This window comes from Prorops nasuta, unplaced genomic scaffold (assembly GCF_024137725.1).
Source record: "Prorops nasuta isolate Cenicafe-Biocafe unplaced genomic scaffold, Cenicafe_Pnas_1.2 PNAS00001, whole genome shotgun sequence".
Taxonomy (NCBI): domain Eukaryota; kingdom Metazoa; phylum Arthropoda; class Insecta; order Hymenoptera; family Bethylidae; genus Prorops; species Prorops nasuta.
In genome coordinates this window covers 2,476,572-2,494,285 of record NW_027116798.1, presented here as the reverse complement: position 1 = coordinate 2,494,285, position 17,714 = coordinate 2,476,572, and the positions used below count along the sequence as shown (strand labels likewise).

The window sequence follows — 17,714 nt, the reverse complement described above, 5'->3', positions numbered from 1 at the left end:
TTTATAAGTACTCTCTGACCCCAAGTGATTTACCCTAGTCCCTTTATAAGTTCACCCTGGCCACAAGTGAGTTACCCTGGTCCCATATAAGTTCTCCCAGACACCAAGTAAGTTAGCCTAGTCCAATGTAAGTACTCCTTGACCCAAAGAGAGTTACCCTAGCCCCTTTATAAGTACTCCCTGACCGCAAGTGTGTTACCCTAGTCCCATATAAGTACTCCCTGAACCCAAGTGAGGTACCATAGCCTCTTTATAAGTACTCCCTGACCCCAAGTGAGTTATCCTATCCCCTTTATATGTACTCTCTGACCGCAAGTGAGTTACCCTAGTCCCATATATGTACTCCCTGGCCCCCTAGTGAGTTATCCTATCCCCTTTATATGTACTCTCTGACCGCAAGTGAGTTATTCAAACCCCTTTATAAGTACTCCCTGGCCCCAAGTGTGTTACCCTAATCTCATATAAGAACTCCCTGTCCCTAAGTGAGTACCCTAGTCCCAAATAAGTACTTCCTGACCCCAAGTGAGTTACTATAGCCCCTTTATAAGTACTCCCTGACCCCAAGTGAGTTATCCTAGCCCCTTTATATGTAGTCCCTGACCCCAAGTGAGTTATCCTAGACCCTTTATATGTACTCTCTGACCCCAAGTGTGTTACCCTAGTTTCATATATGTATTCCCTGAACACAAGTGAGTTACCCTAGTCCCATAGAGGTACTCCCTGACCCCAAATGAGTCACCGTAGCACCTTTATAAATTCTCCCTTACCCCAAGTGTGTTACCTTAGTCACATAAATGTACTCCCTGACCCCAAGTGAGTTATCCTAGTCCAATCGAAGTACTCCCTGACCCCAATTGAGTTAACCTAGCCCCTATATAAGTACTCCTTGACCCCAAGTGAATTATCCTAGCCCCTTTATATGTACTCTCTGACCGCAAGTGAGTTATCTTAGCCCCAATATATGTACTCCCTGACCCCAAGTGTGTTACCCTAGTCTCATATAAGTACTCCCTGACCCCAAGTGTGTTACCTTAGCCCCTTTATAAGTACTCCCTGACCCCAAGTGAGTTATCCTATCCCAATTATATGTACTCTCTGAACGCAAGTGAGTTATCCTAGTACCATATATGTACTCCCTGACCCCAAGTGAATTATCCTATCCCCTTTATATGTACTCTCTGACCGCAAGTGAGTTATCCTAGTCCCATATAAGTATTCCCTGACCCCAAGTGAGGTACCATAGCCCCTTTATAAGTACTCCCAGCCCAAGTGAGTTATCCCATCCCCTTTATATGTACTCTCTGATTGCAAGTGAGTTACCCTAGTCCTATATATGTACTCCCTGACCCCAAGTGAGTTATCCTATCCCCTTTATATGTACTCTCTGATCGCAAGTGAGTTATTCAAACCCCTTTATAAGTACTCCCTGGCCCCAAGTGTGTTATTCTATCCCCTTTATATGTACTCTCTGACCGCAAGTGAGTTACCCTAGTCCCATATAATAACTCCCTGTCCCTAAGTGAGTACCCTAGTCCCAAATAAGTACTTCCTGACCCCAAGTGAGTTACTATAGCCCCTTTATAAGTACTCCCTGACCCCAAGTGAGTTATCCTAGCCCCTTTATATGTACTCCCTGACCCCAAGTGAGTTATCCTAGACCCTTTATATGTACTCTCTGACCCCAAGTGTGTTACCCTAGTTTCATATATGTATTCCCTGAACACAAGTGAGTTACCCTAGTCCCATAGAGGTACTCCCTGACCCAAATGAGTCACCGTAGCACCTTTATAAATTCTCCCTTACCCCAAGTGTGTTACCTTAGTCACATAAATGTACTCCCTGACCCCAAGTGAGTTATCCTAGTCCCATCGAAGTACTCCCTTACCCCAATTGAGTTAACCTAGCCCCTATATAAGTACTCCTTGACCCCAAGTGAATTATCCTAGCCCCTTTATATGTACTCTCTGACCGCAAGTGAGTTATCATAGCCCCAATATATGTACTCTCTGACCCCAAGTGAGTTATCCTAGCCCCTTTATATGTACTCCCTGACCGCAAGTGAGTCACCCTATCCCCTTTATATGTACTCTCTGACCGCAAGTGAGTTATCCTAGCCCCTTTATAAGTACTCTCTGACCCCAAGTGTGTTTCCCTAGTTTCATATTAGTACTCCCTGGCCCCAAGTGAGTTACCATAGCCCCTTTATAAGTACTCCCTGACCCCAAGTGAGTTATCCTAGTCCCATTATATGTACTCCCTGACCACAAGTGAGTTATCCTAGCCCCTTTATATGTACTCCCTGACCCCAAGTGAGTTATCCTATCCCCTTTATATGCACTCTCTGACCGCAAGTGAGTTACCCTAGTCCCATATAAGAACTCCCTGTCCCTATGTGAGTACCCTAGTCCCAAATAAGTACTTCCTGACCCCAAGTGAATTACTATAGCCCCTTTATAAGTACTCCCTGACCCCAAGTGAGTTACCATAGCCCTTTTATATGTACTCTCTGACCGCAAGTGAGTCACCCTATCCCCTTTATATGTACTCTCTGACCGCAAGTGAGTTATCCTAGCTCCTTTATATGTACTCCCTGACCCCAAGTGAGTTAACCTAGCCCCTATATAAGTACTCCCTGACCCCAAGTGAGTTATCCTAGCCCCTTTATATGTACTATCCGACCGCAAGTGAGTTATCCTTGCCCCATTATATGTACTCCCTGACCCCAAGTGAGTTATCCTAGACCCTTTATATGTACTCCCTGGCCCCAAGTGAGTTATCCTAGCCCCTTTATAAGTACTCTCTGACCCCAAGTGATTTACCCTAGTCCCTTTATAAGTTCACCCTGGCCACAAGTGAGTTACCCTGGTCCCATATAAGTTCTCCCAGACACCAAGTAAGTTAGCCTAGTCCAATGTAAGTACTCCTTGACCCAAAGAGAGTTACCCTAGCCCCTTTATAAGTACTCCCTGACCGCAAGTGTGTTACCCTAGTCCCATATAAGTACTCCCTGAACCCAAGTGAGGTACCATAGCCTCTTTATAAGTACTCCCTGACCCCAAGTGAGTTATCCTATCCCCTTTATATGTACTCTCTGACCGCAAGTGAGTTACCCTAGTCCCATATATGTACTCCCTGACCCCAAGTGAGTTATCCTATCCCCTTTATATGTACTCTCTGACCGCAAGTGAGTTATTCAAACCCCTTTATAAGTACTCCCTGGCCCCAAGTGTGTTACCCTAATCTCATATAAGAACTCCCTGTCCCTAAGTGAGTACCCTAGTCCCAAATAAGTACTTCCTGACCCCAAGTGAGTTACTATAGCCCCTTTATAAGTACTCCCTGACCCCAAGTGAGTTATCCTAGCCCCTTTATATGTACTCCCTGACCCCAAGTGAGTTATCCTAGACCCTTTATATGTACTCTCTGACCCCAAGTGTGTTACCCTAGTTTCATATATGTATTCCCTGAACACAAGTGAGTTACCCTAGTCCCATAGAGGTACTCCCTGACCCCAAATGAGTCACCGTAGCACCTTTATAAATTCTCCCTTACCCCAAGTGTGTTACCTTAGTCACATAAATGTACTCCCTGACCCCAAGTGAGTTATCCTAGTCCAATCGAAGTACTCCCTGACCCCAATTGAGTTAACCTAGCCCCTATATAAGTACTCCTTGACCCCAAGTGAATTATCCTAGCCCCTTTATATGTACTCTCTGACCGCAAGTGAGTTATCTTAGCCCCAATATATGTACTCCCTGACCCCAAGTGTGTTACCCTAGTCTCATATAAGTACTCCCTGACCCCAAGTGTGTTACCTTAGCCCCTTTATAAGTACTCCCTGACCCCAAGTGAGTTATCCTATCCCAATTATATGTACTCTCTGAACGCAAGTGAGTTATCCTAGTACCATATATGTACTCCCTGACCCCAAGTGAATTATCCTATCCCCTTTATATGTACTCTCTGACCGCAAGTGAGTTATCCTAGTCCCATATAAGTATTCCCTGACCCCAAGTGAGGTACCATAGCCCCTTTATAAGTACTCCCAGCCCAAGTGAGTTATCCCATCCCCTTTATATGTACTCTCTGATTGCAAGTGAGTTACCCTAGTCCTATATATGTACTCCCTGACCCCAAGTGAGTTATCCTATCCCCTTTATATGTACTCTCTGATCGCAAGTGAGTTATTCAAACCCCTTTATAAGTACTCCCTGGCCCCAAGTGTGTTATTCTATCCCCTTTATATGTACTTTCTGACCGCAAGTGAGTTACCCTAGTCCCATATAATAACTCCCTGTCCCTAAGTGAGTACCCTAGTCCCAAATAAGTACTTCCTGACCCCAAGTGAGTTACTATAGCCCCTTTATAAGTACTCCCTGACCCCAAGTGAGTTATCCTAGCCCCTTTATATGTACTCCCTGACCCCAAGTGAGTTATCCTAGACCCTTTATATGTACTCTCTGACCCCAAGTGTGTTACCCTAGTTTCATATATGTATTCCCTGAACACAAGTGAGTTACCCTAGTCCCATAGAGGTACTCCCTGACCCAAATGAGTCACCGTAGCACCTTTATAAATTCTCCCTTACCCCAAGTGTGTTACCTTAGTCACATAAATGTACTCCCTGACCCCAAGTGAGTTATCCTAGTCCCATCGAAGTACTCCCTTACCCCAATTGAGTTAACCTAGCCCCTATATAAGTACTCCTTGACCCCAAGTGAATTATCCTAGCCCCTTTATATGTACTCTCTGACCGCAAGTGAGTTATCATAGCCCCAATATATGTACTCTCTGACCCCAAGTGAGTTATCCTAGCCCCTTTATATGTACTCCCTGACCGCAAGTGAGTCACCCTATCCCCTTTATATGTACTCTCTGACCGCAAGTGAGTTATCCTAGCCCCTTTATAAGTACTCTCTGACCCCAAGTGTGTTTCCCTAGTTTCATATTAGTACTCCCTGGCCCCAAGTGAGTTACCATAGCCCCTTTATAAGTACTCCCTGACTCCAAGTGAGTTATCCTAGCCCCCTTATATGTACTCTCTGACCGCAAGTGAATTATCATAGCCCCTTTATATGTACTCCCATACCCCAAGTGATTTACCCTAGTCCCTTATAACTACTCCCTGACCCCAAGTGAGTTACCCTAGCCCCTTTATAAGTTCACCCTGGCCACAAGTGAGTTACCCTGGTCCCATATAAGTTCTCCCAGACACCAAGTAAGTTAGCCTAGTCCAAAGTAAGTACTCCTTGACCCAAAGATTGTAACCCTAGCCCCTTTATAAGTACTCCCTGACCGCAAGTGTGTTACCCTAGTCCCATATAAGTATTCCCTGAACCCAAGTGAGGTACCATAGCCTCTTTGTAAGTACTCCCTGACCCCAAGTGAGTTACCCTAATCTCATATAAGTACACCCTGAACCCAAGTGTGTTACCTTAGCCCCTTTATAAGTGTTCCCTGACCCCAAGTGAGTTATTCTATCCCCTTTATATGTACTCTCTGACCGCAAGTGAGTTATTCAAACCCCTTTATAAGTACTTCCTGGCCCCAAGTGTGTTACCCTAATCTCATATAAGTACACCCTGAACCCAAGTGTGTTACCTTAGCCCCTTTATAAGTGTTCCCTGACCCCAATTGAGTTATCCTAGCCCCTTTTGTATGTACTCCCTGACCCCAAGTGAGTTACCCTAGTTTCATATATGTATTCCCTGAACACAAGTGAGTTACCCTAGTCCCATAGAGGTACTCCCTGACCCCAAATGAGTCACCGTAGCACCTTTATAAATTCTCCCTTACCCCAAGTGTGTTACCCTAGTCTCATATAAGTACTCCCTGACCCCAAGTGTGTTACCTTAGCCCCTTTATAAGTACTCCCTGACCCCAAGTGAGTTATCCTATCCCATTTATATGTACTCTCTGAACGCAAGTGAGTTATCCTAGTACCATATATGTACTCCCTGACCCCAAGTGAATTATCCTATCCCCTTTATATGTACTCTCTGACCGCAAGTGAGTTATCCTAGTCCCATATAAGTATTCCCTGACCTCAAGTGAGGTACCATAGCCCCTTTATAAGTACTCCCTGGCCCAAGTGAGTTATCCCATCCCCTTTATATGTACTCTCTGACCGCAAGTGAGTTACCCTAGTCCCATATATGTACTCCCTGACCCCAAGTGAGTTATCCTATCCCCTTTATATGTACTCTCTGACCGGAAGTGAGTTATTCAAACCCCTTTATAAGTACTCCCTGGCCCCAAGTGTGTTACCCTAATCTCATATAAGTACTCCCTGAACCCAAGTGTGTTACCTTAGCCCCTTTATAAGTGTTCCCTGACCCCAAGTGAGTTATTCTATCCCCATTATATGTACTCTCTGACCGCAAGTGAGTTACCCTAGTCCCATATAAGAACTCCCTGTCCCTATGTGAGTACCCTAGTCCTAAATAAGTACTTCCTGACCCCAAGTGAATTACTATAGCCCCTATATAAGTACTCCCTGACCCCAAGTGAGTTACCATAGCCCTTTTATATGTACTCTCTGACCGCAAGTGAGTCACCCTATCCCCTTTATATGTACTCTCTGCCCGCAAGTGAGTTATCTTAGCTCCTTTATATGTACTCCCTGACCTCAAGTGTGTTATCCTACACCCTTTATATGTACTCTCTGACCGCAAGTGAGTTATCCTATCCCCTTTATAAGTACTCCCTGACCCCAAGTGTGTTACCCTAGTTTCATATATGTATTCCCTGAACACAAGTGAGTTACCCTAGTCCCATAGAGGTACTCCCTGACCCAAAATGAGTCACCGTAGCACCTTTATAAGTTCTCCCTGACCCCAAGTGTGTTGCCTTAGTCACATAAATGTACTCCCTGACCCCAAGTGAGTTGTCCTAGTCCCATCGAAGTACTCCCTGACTCCAAGTGAGTTATCCTAGCCCCTTTATATGTACTCTCTGACCGCAAGTGAGTTACCCAAGCCCCTTTATATGTACTCTCTGACCGTAAGTGAGTTATCCTAGCCGCTTTATATGTACTCCCAGACACCAAGTGAGTTACCATAGTCCCTTATAGGTACTCCCTGACCCCAAGAGAGTTACCTTAGTCCCATAAATGTACTCCCTGACCCCAAGTAAGTTATCCTAGCCTTTTATATGTACTCTCTGACCGCAAGTGAGTTATCCTAGCCCCTTTATAAGTACTCCCTGACCCCAAGTGTGTTACCCTAGTTTCAATGATGTATTCCCTGAACACAAGTGTGTTACCCTAGTCCCATAGAGGTACTCCCTGACCCCAAATGAGTCACCGTAGCACCTTTATAAATTCTCCCTGACCCCAAGTGTGTTACCTTAGTCACATAAATGTACTCCCTGACCCCAAGTGAGTTATCCTAGTCCCATTATATGTACTCCCTGACCCCAAGTGAGTTATCCTAGCCCCTTTATAAGTACTCCCTGACCCCAAGTGAGTTACCATAGCCCTTTTATATGTACTCTCTGACCGCAAGTGAGTCACCCTATCCCCTTTATATGTACTCTCTGACCGCAAGTGAGTTACCTTATTCACATAAATGTACTCCCTGACCCCAAGTGAGTTATCCTATTCCCATTATATGTACTCCCTGACCCCAAGTGAGTTATCCTAGCCCCTTTATAAGTACTCCCTGACCCCAAGTGTGTTACCCTAGTTTCATATATGTATTCCCTGAACACAAGTGAGTTACCCTAGTCCCATAGAGGTACTCCCTGACCCAAAATGAGTCACCGTAGCACCTTTATAAGTTCTCCCTGACCCCAAGTGTGTTGCCTTAGTCACATAAATGTACTCCCTGACCCCAAGTGAGTTGTCCTAGTCCCATCGAAGTACTCCCTGACTCCAAGTGAGTTATCCTAGCCCCTTTATATGTACTCTCTGACCGCAAGTGAGTTACCCAAGCCCCTTTATATGTACTCTCTGACCGCAAGTGAGTTATCCTAGCCGCTTTATATGTACTCCCAGACCCCAAGTGAGTTACCCTAGTCCCTTATAAGTACTCCCTGACCCCAAGTGTGTTACCTTAGCCCCTTTATAAGTACTCCCTGACCCCAAGTGAGTTATCCTATCCCATTTATATGTAATCTCTGAACGCAAGTGAGTTATCCTAGTACCATATATGTACTCCCTGACCCCAAGTGAATTATCCTATCCCCTTTATATGTACTCTCTGACGGCAAGTGAGTTATCCTAGTCCCATATAAGTATTCCCTGACCCCAAGTGAGGTACCATAGCCCCTTTATAAGTACTCCCTGGCCCAAGTGAGTTATCCCATCCCCTTTATATGTACTCTCTGAACGCAAGTGAGTTATCCTAGTACCATATATGTACTCCCTGACCCCAAGTGAATTATCCTATCCCCTTTATATGTACTCTCTGACCGCAAGTGAGTTACCCTAGTCCCATATAAGAACTCCCTGTCCCTATGTGAGTACCCTTGTCCTAAATAAGTACTTCCTGACCCCAAGTGAATTACTATAGCCCCTTTATAAGTACTCCCTGACCCCAAGTGAGTTACCATAGCCCTTTTATATGTACTCTCTGACCGCAAGTGAGTCACCCTATCCCCTTTATATGTACTCTCTGACCGCAAGTGAGTTATCCTAGCTCCTTTATATGTACTCCCTGACCTCAAGTGTGTTATCCTACACCCTTTATATGTACTCTCTGACCGCAAGTGAGTTATCCTATCCCCTTTATAAGTACTTCCTGACCCCAAGTGTGTTACCCTAGTTTCATATATGTATTCCCTGAACACAAGTGAGTTACCCTAGTCCCATAGAGGTACTCCCTGACCCAAAATGAGTCACCGTAGCACCTTTATAAGTTCTCCCTGACCCCAAGTGTGTTGCCTTAGTCACATAAATGTACTCCCTGACCCCAAGTGAGTTGTCCTAGTCCCATCGAAGTACTCCCTGACTCCAAGTGAGTTATCCTAGCCCCTTTATATGTACTCTCTGACCGCCAGTGAGTTACCCAAGCCCCTTTATATGTACTCTCTGACCGCAAGTGAGTTATCCTAGCCGCTTTATATGTACTCCCAGACCCCAAGTGAGTTACCCTAGTCCCTTATAGGTACTCCCTGACCCCAAGAGAGTTACCTTAGTCCCATAAATGTACTCCCTGACCCCAAGTGAGTTATCCTAGCCTTTTATATGTACTCTCTGACCGCAAGTGAGTTATCCTAGCCCCTTTATAAGTACTCCCTGACCCCAAGTGTGTTACCCTAGTTTCAATGATGTATTCCCTGAACACAAGTGTGTTACCCTAGTCCCATAGAGGTACTCCCTGACCCCAAATGAGTCACCGTAGCACCTTTATAAATTCTCCCTGACCCCAAGTGTGTTACCTTAGTCACATAAATGTACTCCCTGACCCCAAGTGAGTTATCCTATCCCCTTTATATGTACTCTCTGACCGCAAGTGAGTTACCCTAGTCCCATATAAGAACTCCCTGTCCCTATGTGAGTACCCTAGTCCCAAATAAGTACTTCCTGACCCCAAGTGAATTACTATAGCCCCTTTATAAGTACTCCCTGACCCCAAGTGAGTTACAATAGCCCTTTTATATGCACTCTCTGACCGCAAGTGAGTCACCCTATACCCTTTATATGTACTCTCTGACCGCAAGTGAGTTATCCTAGCCCCTTTATAAGTACTCCCTGACCCCAAGTGAGTTATCCTAGCCCCTTTATATGTACTCCCTGACCCCAAGTGAGTTATCCTAGACCCTTTATATGTACTCTCTGAACCCAAGTGTGTTACCCTAGTTTCATATATGTATTCCCTGAACACAAGTGAGTTACCCTAGTCCCATAGAGGTACTCCCTGACCCCAAATGAGTCACCGTAGCACCTTTATAAATTCTCCCTTACCCCAAGTGTGTTACCTTAGTCACATAAATGTACTCCCTGACCCCAAGTGAGTTATCCTAGTCCAATCGAAGTACTCCCTGACCCCAATTGAGTTAACCTAGCCCCTATATAAGTACTCCTTGACCCCAAGTGAATTATCCTAGCCCCTTTATATGTACTCTCTGACCGCAAGTGAGTTATCTTAGCCCCAATATATGTACTCCCTGACCCCAAGTGTGTTACCCTAGTCTCATATAAGTACTCCCTGACCCCAAGTGTGTTACCTTAGCCCCTTTATAAGTACTCCCTGACCCCAAGTGAGTTATCCTATCCCAATTATATGTACTCTCTGAACGCAAGTGAGTTATCCTAGTACCATATATGTACTCCCTGACCCCAAGTGAATTATCCTATCCCCTTTATATGTACTCTCTGACCGCAAGTGAGTTATCCTAGTCCCATATAAGTATTCCCTGACCCCAAGTGAGGTACCATAGCCCCTTTATAAGTACTCCCAGCCCAAGTGAGTTATCCCATCCCCTTTATATGTACTCTCTGATTGCAAGTGAGTTACCCTAGTCCTATATATGTACTCCCTGACCCCAAGTGAGTTATCCTATCCCCTTTATATGTACTCTCTGATCGCAAGTGAGTTATTCAAACCCCTTTATAAGTACTCCCTGGCCCCAAGTGTGTTACCTTAGCCCCTTTATAAGTGTTCCCTGACCCCAAGTGAGTTATTCTATCCCCTTTATATGTACTCTCTGACCGCAAGTGAGTTACCCTAGTCCCATATAATAACTCCCTGTCCCTAAGTGAGTACCCTAGTCCCAAATAAGTACTTCCTGACCCCAAGTGAGTTACTATAGCCCCTTTATAAGTACTCCCTGACCCCAAGTGAGTTATCCTAGCCCCTTTATATGTACTCCCTGACCCCAAGTGAGTTATCCTAGACCCTTTATATGTACTCTCTGACCCCAAGTGTGTTACCCTAGTTTCATATATGTATTCCCTGAACACAAGTGAGTTACCCTAGTCCCATAGAGGTACTCCCTGACCCAAAATGAGTCACCGTAGCACCTTTATAATTTCTCCCTGACCCCAAGTGTGTTGCCTTAGTCACATAAATGTACTCCCTGACCCCAAGTGAGTTTTCCTAGTCCCATCGAAGTACTCCCTGACTCCAAGTGAGTTATCCTAGCCCCTTTATATGTACTCTCTGACCGCAAGTGAGTTACCCTAGTCCCATATATGTACTCCCTGACCCCAAGTGAGTTACCCTAATCTCATATAAGTACACCCTGAACCCAAGTGTGTTACCTTAGCCCCTTTATAAGTGTTCCCTGACACAAGTGAGTTATTCTATCCCCTTTATATGTACTCTCTGACCGCAAGTGAGTTATTCAAACCCCTTTATAAGTACTTCCTGGCCCCAAGTGTGTTACCCTAATCTCATATAAGTACACCCTGAACCCAAGTGTGTTACCTTAGCCCCTTTATAAGTGTTCCCTGACCCCAAGTGAGTTATCCTAGCCCCTTTATATGTACTCCCTGACCCCAAGTGAGTTACCCTAGTTTCATATATGTATTCCCTGAACACAAGTGAGTTACCCTAGTCCCATAGAGGTACTCCCTGACCCCAAATGAGTCACCGTAGCACCTTTATAAATTCTCCCTTACCCCAAGTGTGTTACCCTAGTCTCATATAAGTACTCCCTGACCCCAAGTGTGTTACCTTAGCCCCTTTATAAGTACTCCCTGACCCCAAGTGAGTTTTCCTAGTCCCATCGAAGTACTCCCTGACTCCAAGTGAGTTATCCTAGCCCCTTTATATGTACTCTCTGACCGCAAGTGAGTTACCCAAGCCCCTTTATATGTACTCTCTGACCGCAAGTGAATTATCATAGCCCCTTTATATGTACTCCCATACCCCAAGTGATTTACCCTAGTCCCTTATAACTACTCCCTGACCTTAAGTGAGTTACCCTAGCCCCTTTATAAGTTCACCCTGGCCACAAGTGAGTTACCCTGGTCCCATATAAGTTCTCCCAGACACCAAGTAAGTTAGCCTAGTCCAAAGTAAGTACTCCTTGACCCAAAGAGAGTAACCCTAGCCCCTTTATAAGTACTCCCTGACCGCAAGTGTGTTACCCTAGTCCCATATAAGTATTCCCTGAACCCAAGTGAGGTACCATAGCCTCTTTGTAAGTACTCCCTGACCCCAAGTGAGTTATCCTATCCCCTTTATATGTACTCTCTGACCGCAAGTGAGTTACCCTAGTCCCATATATGTACTCCCTGACCCCAAGTGAGTTACCCTAATCTCATATAAGTACACCCTGAACCCAAGTGTGTTACCTTAGCCCCTTTATAAGTGTTCCCTGACACAAGTGAGTTATTCTATCCCCTTTATATGTACTCTCTGACCGCAAGTGAGTTATTCAAACCCCTTTATAAGTACTTCCTGGCCCCAAGTGTGTTACCCTAATCTCATATAAGTACACCCTGAACCCAAGTGTGTTACCTTAGCCCCTTTATAAGTGTTCCCTGACCCCAAGTGAGTTATCCTAGCCCCTTTATATGTACTCCCTGACCCCAAGTGAGTTACCCTAGTTTCATATATGTATTCCCTGAACACAAGTGAGTTACCCTAGTCCCATAGAGGTACTCCCTGACCCCAAATGAGTCACCGTAGCACCTTTATAAATTCTCCCTTACCCCAAGTGTGTTACCCTAGTCTCATATAAGTACTCCCTGACCCCAAGTGTGTTACCTTAGCCCCTTTATAAGTACTCCCTGACCCCAAGTGAGTTATCCTATCCCATTTATATGTACTCTCTGAACGCAAGTGAGTTATCCTAGTACCATATATGTACTCCCTGACCCCAAGTGAATTATCCTATCCCCTTTATATGTACTCTCTGACCGCAAGTGAGTTATCCTAGTCCCATATAAGTATTCCCTGACTCCAAGTGAGGTACCATAGCCCCTTTATAAGTACTCCCTGGCCCAAGTGAGTTATCCCATCCCCTTTATATGTACTCTCTGACCGGAAGTGAGTTATTCAAACCCCTTTATAAGTACTCCCTGGCCCCAAGTGTGTTACCCTAATGGTAGTGGGTCAAATGTCCTACTTTTCAGTGGGGATAAAATGGCGGCAAGATGGGCTAATTTGCACAGAAAGTATGAAAGTCTATGTTCATTATACAAATGTGGTTGAAAATGTGTGATATTGTGATCACGTGGTTTCTCGGTACATTCAATGCCAAAAACACAAGAGAGAAGTGTCAAACTGTCAAATAGAGGAGAATATATAACATATTTTGAAAAACATAAAGGTTTAAATATTCATTCTGAAGATAATTGTGATTGAAAAATAAGTGATAAGAGGATAATATATTCAGATAAGTAATTTGGTTTCGTAAGATTAAATTAAGTATATTTAAAATGAAGAATTGAAACTCTGTGGTATTTCTAACTAGTTACAGATAAGAAGGAAAACGAACTAGGAAATAAGAAGGAGCAACATTTTATATTTTATTTGAATAAATAAGAGGAAGAGAATATGAAGTACTGAATAGAAGACAAATATCCATTTGAAAGGTGCAGTCATTTAGTCGTTAACCTTACGTTTAACAAAAGGAGTATTTACTTTTTCTAAGATACAAAGAAACGTTATGGCGTAAATATATTGTATTGTAATAAACATTTGATTATTTGGCCTGAATATGACAAAACAAAAGGAAAATCAGATTTCAGGGTAAAGCAAAATTAACACAGGCTTTACAAAAGAGATGTAAAATGTCGAATAATACTCCATCCAGCAAGATTATTGCCTAAGAGATCTTGTACAGCTGCTAGTTCATTATCATTAATCTAAGACAATGCAGTAATTCATCTAAATGCTTCAAAAAATTCTTCTGAATATGCAAACATATAGGTTGGTCATCTCACACATCTTTCAAGACTAAATTTAGCCTTTACAGTAATTTGAACTTGAGAATAAACTGTAGGAGAATCGTAATGAATATCATTGTGCAAACAGTTAAAAAAAAACAGGTATTTAAACATTACTTATATATTATTGCTAAAGTAAATTATGTATGTCAAATTAATCGATGAATTATGTTCTTTCAGATTGAAATAAAAATTAATTAATATAGTAGAAAAAGATGCTAAACTGTAAGAAAAAGAAAGATATTCTACTAATTAACCTTCAATAAAAATGGTATTGCATGATCAGGAAGAAAATATTACGAAGGAAGAAGTTAATATGGAAAAGTATGAAAAAATAAGACCATGGAATGTTGATGCAATCGATCAAGGTTCTTTCCTCATATGTAAATTGCAATCAATATCAAACAGTTAAGCAAAAAGGATGACTTAAATTTTTCAGACGAAGAGAAATAATTAAATATAATATAGTTTATATAAAGGAAATTTTGAAGAAGGTGAGAGAGATTGGATTTTTAAGATATCAATATGAGAGGATGTTTCTATAAGTAAAGATTAAAAACAATCAACTAACAATTTAGGAGTCGAAATTACATTCAGTTTGCAAATGCATTCGTAGGACATCTTATTTTTTATTAAGTTTTTTGAATGTTTAAATAACCGAATAACTCAATTATAATATTGACTGACTGCTTCTTTTAAATATAATCTTCATCTAATTACAATGAGAAAAATCCTCTTGTATATATAGATACCTTAAGAAAATCTGATGACATTAAAACGTTTTCTTGCAGAATCCAATTAGTTTCTGAAAGTACGGCAAGTTATTGAATTATTTACTGCAATCATTTGGAGTTTCATGAAATAATGAATGTAACGAGTGGTTTGAATTTGGCAATGAATGCTCCTTTTTATTTTACATTCTTATTATTTTGTTTCAGGAACATTATATTATGGAACATTCAGTAATGATATATGCTGAATGTAGTATATATTCGAAGATATCAAGATATATATATCAAAGTACAAAGCCAACAAACTATTGACATAATTCCAAAGGATTAATTCATTTTATTACTGTTAGAGAATATGGAAAATAATTCCCTTAGTTTCTAAAGAAGGATAAATTATTCTTGATTACATTGCAGAACAACTTGATTAATTACTCCAATACACTAAATATGGCAAATATTAAACAAATTAATTTTTAATTAAAAATGAAGAAGTAAATAAGAAAGCTCGGTGTCTTAATGACATCGTCTAGGTGATATAAATATCGTATCATTCAAAGGAAGTAAATGCATCGCCTAAGATTATTCAGTTCAGCTGTTAATAACTTATCGCATCATCAAGCTTGCTGGCTCCAAATTAAAAGCTCTTCTTTTAAATTATATTTGCCTGTAATTAATTATACATTTAGAGCGCAAAGCTTTTGCTTAGAGTGCATAATATAATGGTACTTGCCAGAATTTATCAGCAACGTTTAAATTAATACTGATAGGAACGAATTAATTTGTATTGTTTTCTAATTGATATCATGTGATGCTCGCCTTCTTTAATAGATACAAATTCTGCTATGCGTAATGTTAAGGTTTTATCTGTATAAAATGGAAGATGCATTAATTATTTGTTGCAAATACAGGATGTAAAAAATCTCTGGAATCGAGGGAATGGCGGTGGAATTTAATAAAAATATTATCGATTATTTACCCCTATTTATTAAGATTCGTTTTATTTTCTTCAGGAGGTTTTCATTTTTATAAACGGAAGTATATAAAAATTCGTCGACTTTATGCCTCTTTATGTTTCCATTGAATCCTTCTAGTTCCTCCAAAGTTTTCCATCCTCTTCGAAGCCACTTGTCGAAATTACGGTCGCTCCTCTTTTTGTTACTGTTTTTTATGTTTAGATGGTTTCTCATTTGGCTTAATTCCGTGACATTTGTCATTATTAAATCTTTTAATTTTACTGCAAATGTTAAATAAAATGTATTGAAAAACAATTCATTTGATAATATTGTTCGACAGATAAAAAATACATTGAGTTAGAAGGAGGCATAAACACTTACATAAAAATTTGTAGAACGTAGGCCTATGTTTCATTAGATCATTCAATGATCTGTGGTAGCGCTCCTGATTATTGTTCGTTTTGACGTCCATTTGATAAACGCTAAGCGTATGTACGCCTATCTTTTTCAGCCAAAAATTGTTAATGTATACGAAAAGCTTTCGAAATTGTGGAATCGCTAGTAATTCCTTATTGGCATTTAAATTTTCTTTAATTATTGCATATCCTATTTCAATTGAAGATGCAGGCAAAAGAGGCAAATTTTGCATCTTCCGTAAGAGGAAAATTCCTTTGATGCGAATTTCAATTTTTTGAATTTCCAAGGCTCTAAATAATCTTAATTTGTTAGCATATTTTCTAACGTCCTGATATAAGAAACATTTAATTTAAATTTGAATTGTGTGTATGTACGTGTATCATTTAGTATACTATTAAAACTTACATGAACATAGTGGAAGAAACAGCTCTTTAATTTGCAGTTTGAATAAACCACTTTAATGGCATTCCGTAACCCCAACTCAAAGTCTGTCATAAAACTATTAACGTTAAAATCTTTTAAGACAGATTCTTTAAGAAATTTAAAAACTTCTATGTAATGTTGCTCTGTTTTTCTACTCATTAGGACCCATAGGCACGGTAGAAACTGTTGAAAATTCAGAATGCTATATTATTAAAACACAAGTATTAATTATAATATATCTAAAGATTTTAAAAGAGGTGGCCGCCTAACACGTCTAAAGCATAAAAACATATATTGATTTAAAACAAAATTTAAGTCGTTAATTGGAAGAGATATACCAGTAATTTTTATTTACGATCTTTTGAAAACTCATTTCTGTTTTTGTTTACACACCTTATCATCGACTCTGCCCATAATAGTTAACAATTGGTATACATCTGTCAATTTTGGCCTAGAATAATATGTTGCGTCGACGCTGAAGTCCACAGTTTTATTCATCTTTTGTAAGAAGTTTTTGTCATACAGAAACACTTGAAATTCTGCGTTAATTTCTTGTACATGTACCGAAATTATGTGCTTGTCATCATTAATCATAAATTGCATTGCATCTTGCCAAACTTCATTATTGACAATGAGCCTTATGTCTTTCAAGGTTTTAGGATTGTACGGCATTGATTGTATCCTACTTCGTTTTAAAGTACTTCTTATACTTTTTAGAGTGACAATTGCACACGCTTCAATATTCCTACAGACAAATAAGAAGAAGGGAAAAAAATCATTTTTACGCATAGGTACATTAAATCCCCCATACACTTACTCTTTCATTTTATAATTATAAGCTTCTTTCAGGGAAATCGGCGTCTTTTTTACAAAATCCACTAATTCCTCCCTAAACTTTGCTGTTTTTACATATTTACTTTCTTTCGCGTGATTGTGGACTCTTACAGCAGAAAGTTTATTGTTCATTATTTTAGCACTTCCAGAGCAATCTCTTCTTTTACATTTCAGATACCTGCATAAAGGAATTACTCAACTCCTGCAATATTTATGATTTATTTTATCACAAAAATATATTTACTTACGTTATTTCATTTCCTGCTTTATCTATCTTTTTGACATTTTTATAATAGCAAAATCCGTCCTCATACACAATTTTCAAAGTTTTTTTCAAATTACTCATTTTGATAATGAATAAAATACAAATTTATACTTTTCCCTTTTACACGATGAGGCAATGAACCTTCAATTTCTTTTTCGTTTGGCAATTTGTTATCTCATAGCCTACTTATTACATTGTGTTTTGTTTTATTCGAGAAAAGAAAAAAATAAGTAGGCTATGAGATAACA

At 40.7% G+C, this 17,714-nt stretch overlaps 1 protein-coding gene and 1 long non-coding RNA gene across 2 annotated transcripts; one reads left to right on the top strand and one right to left on the bottom strand.

Annotated features, from left to right (window-relative positions):
- Positions 1–13,130: 13,130 nt before the first annotated feature.
- LOC136774562 (uncharacterized) lies at positions 13,131–15,491 on the top strand. Its single transcript, XR_010822832.1, has 3 exons — positions 13,131–13,945; positions 14,024–14,337; positions 14,635–15,491. It is a non-coding gene; the product is annotated as an uncharacterized lncRNA (long non-coding RNA).
- A 51-nt stretch (positions 15,492–15,542) lies between these two features.
- On the bottom strand, positions 15,543–17,547 carry LOC136774684 (uncharacterized). Its single transcript, XM_066729100.1, has 6 exons — positions 17,450–17,547; positions 17,185–17,379; positions 16,761–17,112; positions 16,350–16,550; positions 15,909–16,272; positions 15,543–15,808 (listed from the first exon to the last, which is right to left on the bottom strand). Exons 1-6 carry the CDS (start codon positions 17,545–17,547, stop codon positions 15,543–15,545), a joined length of 1,476 nt encoding a protein of 491 aa, XP_066585197.1.
- Between the last annotated feature and the right edge of the window lie 167 nt (positions 17,548–17,714).

Coding starts and splice junctions, on each gene's coding strand:
- LOC136774684 (XM_066729100.1), bottom strand. CDS start 17,547: ATGAGTAATTTGAAAAAAACTTTGAAAATTGTGTATGAGGACGGATTT. Junction 17,113..17,184: donor TATAATTATAAAATGAAAGA/GTAAGTGTATGG, acceptor ATTTGTCTGTAG/GAATATTGAAGCGTGTGCAA. Junction 15,809..15,908: donor TACGTTCTACAAATTTTTAT/GTAAGTGTTTAT, acceptor TAACATTTGCAG/TAAAATTAAAAGATTTAATA.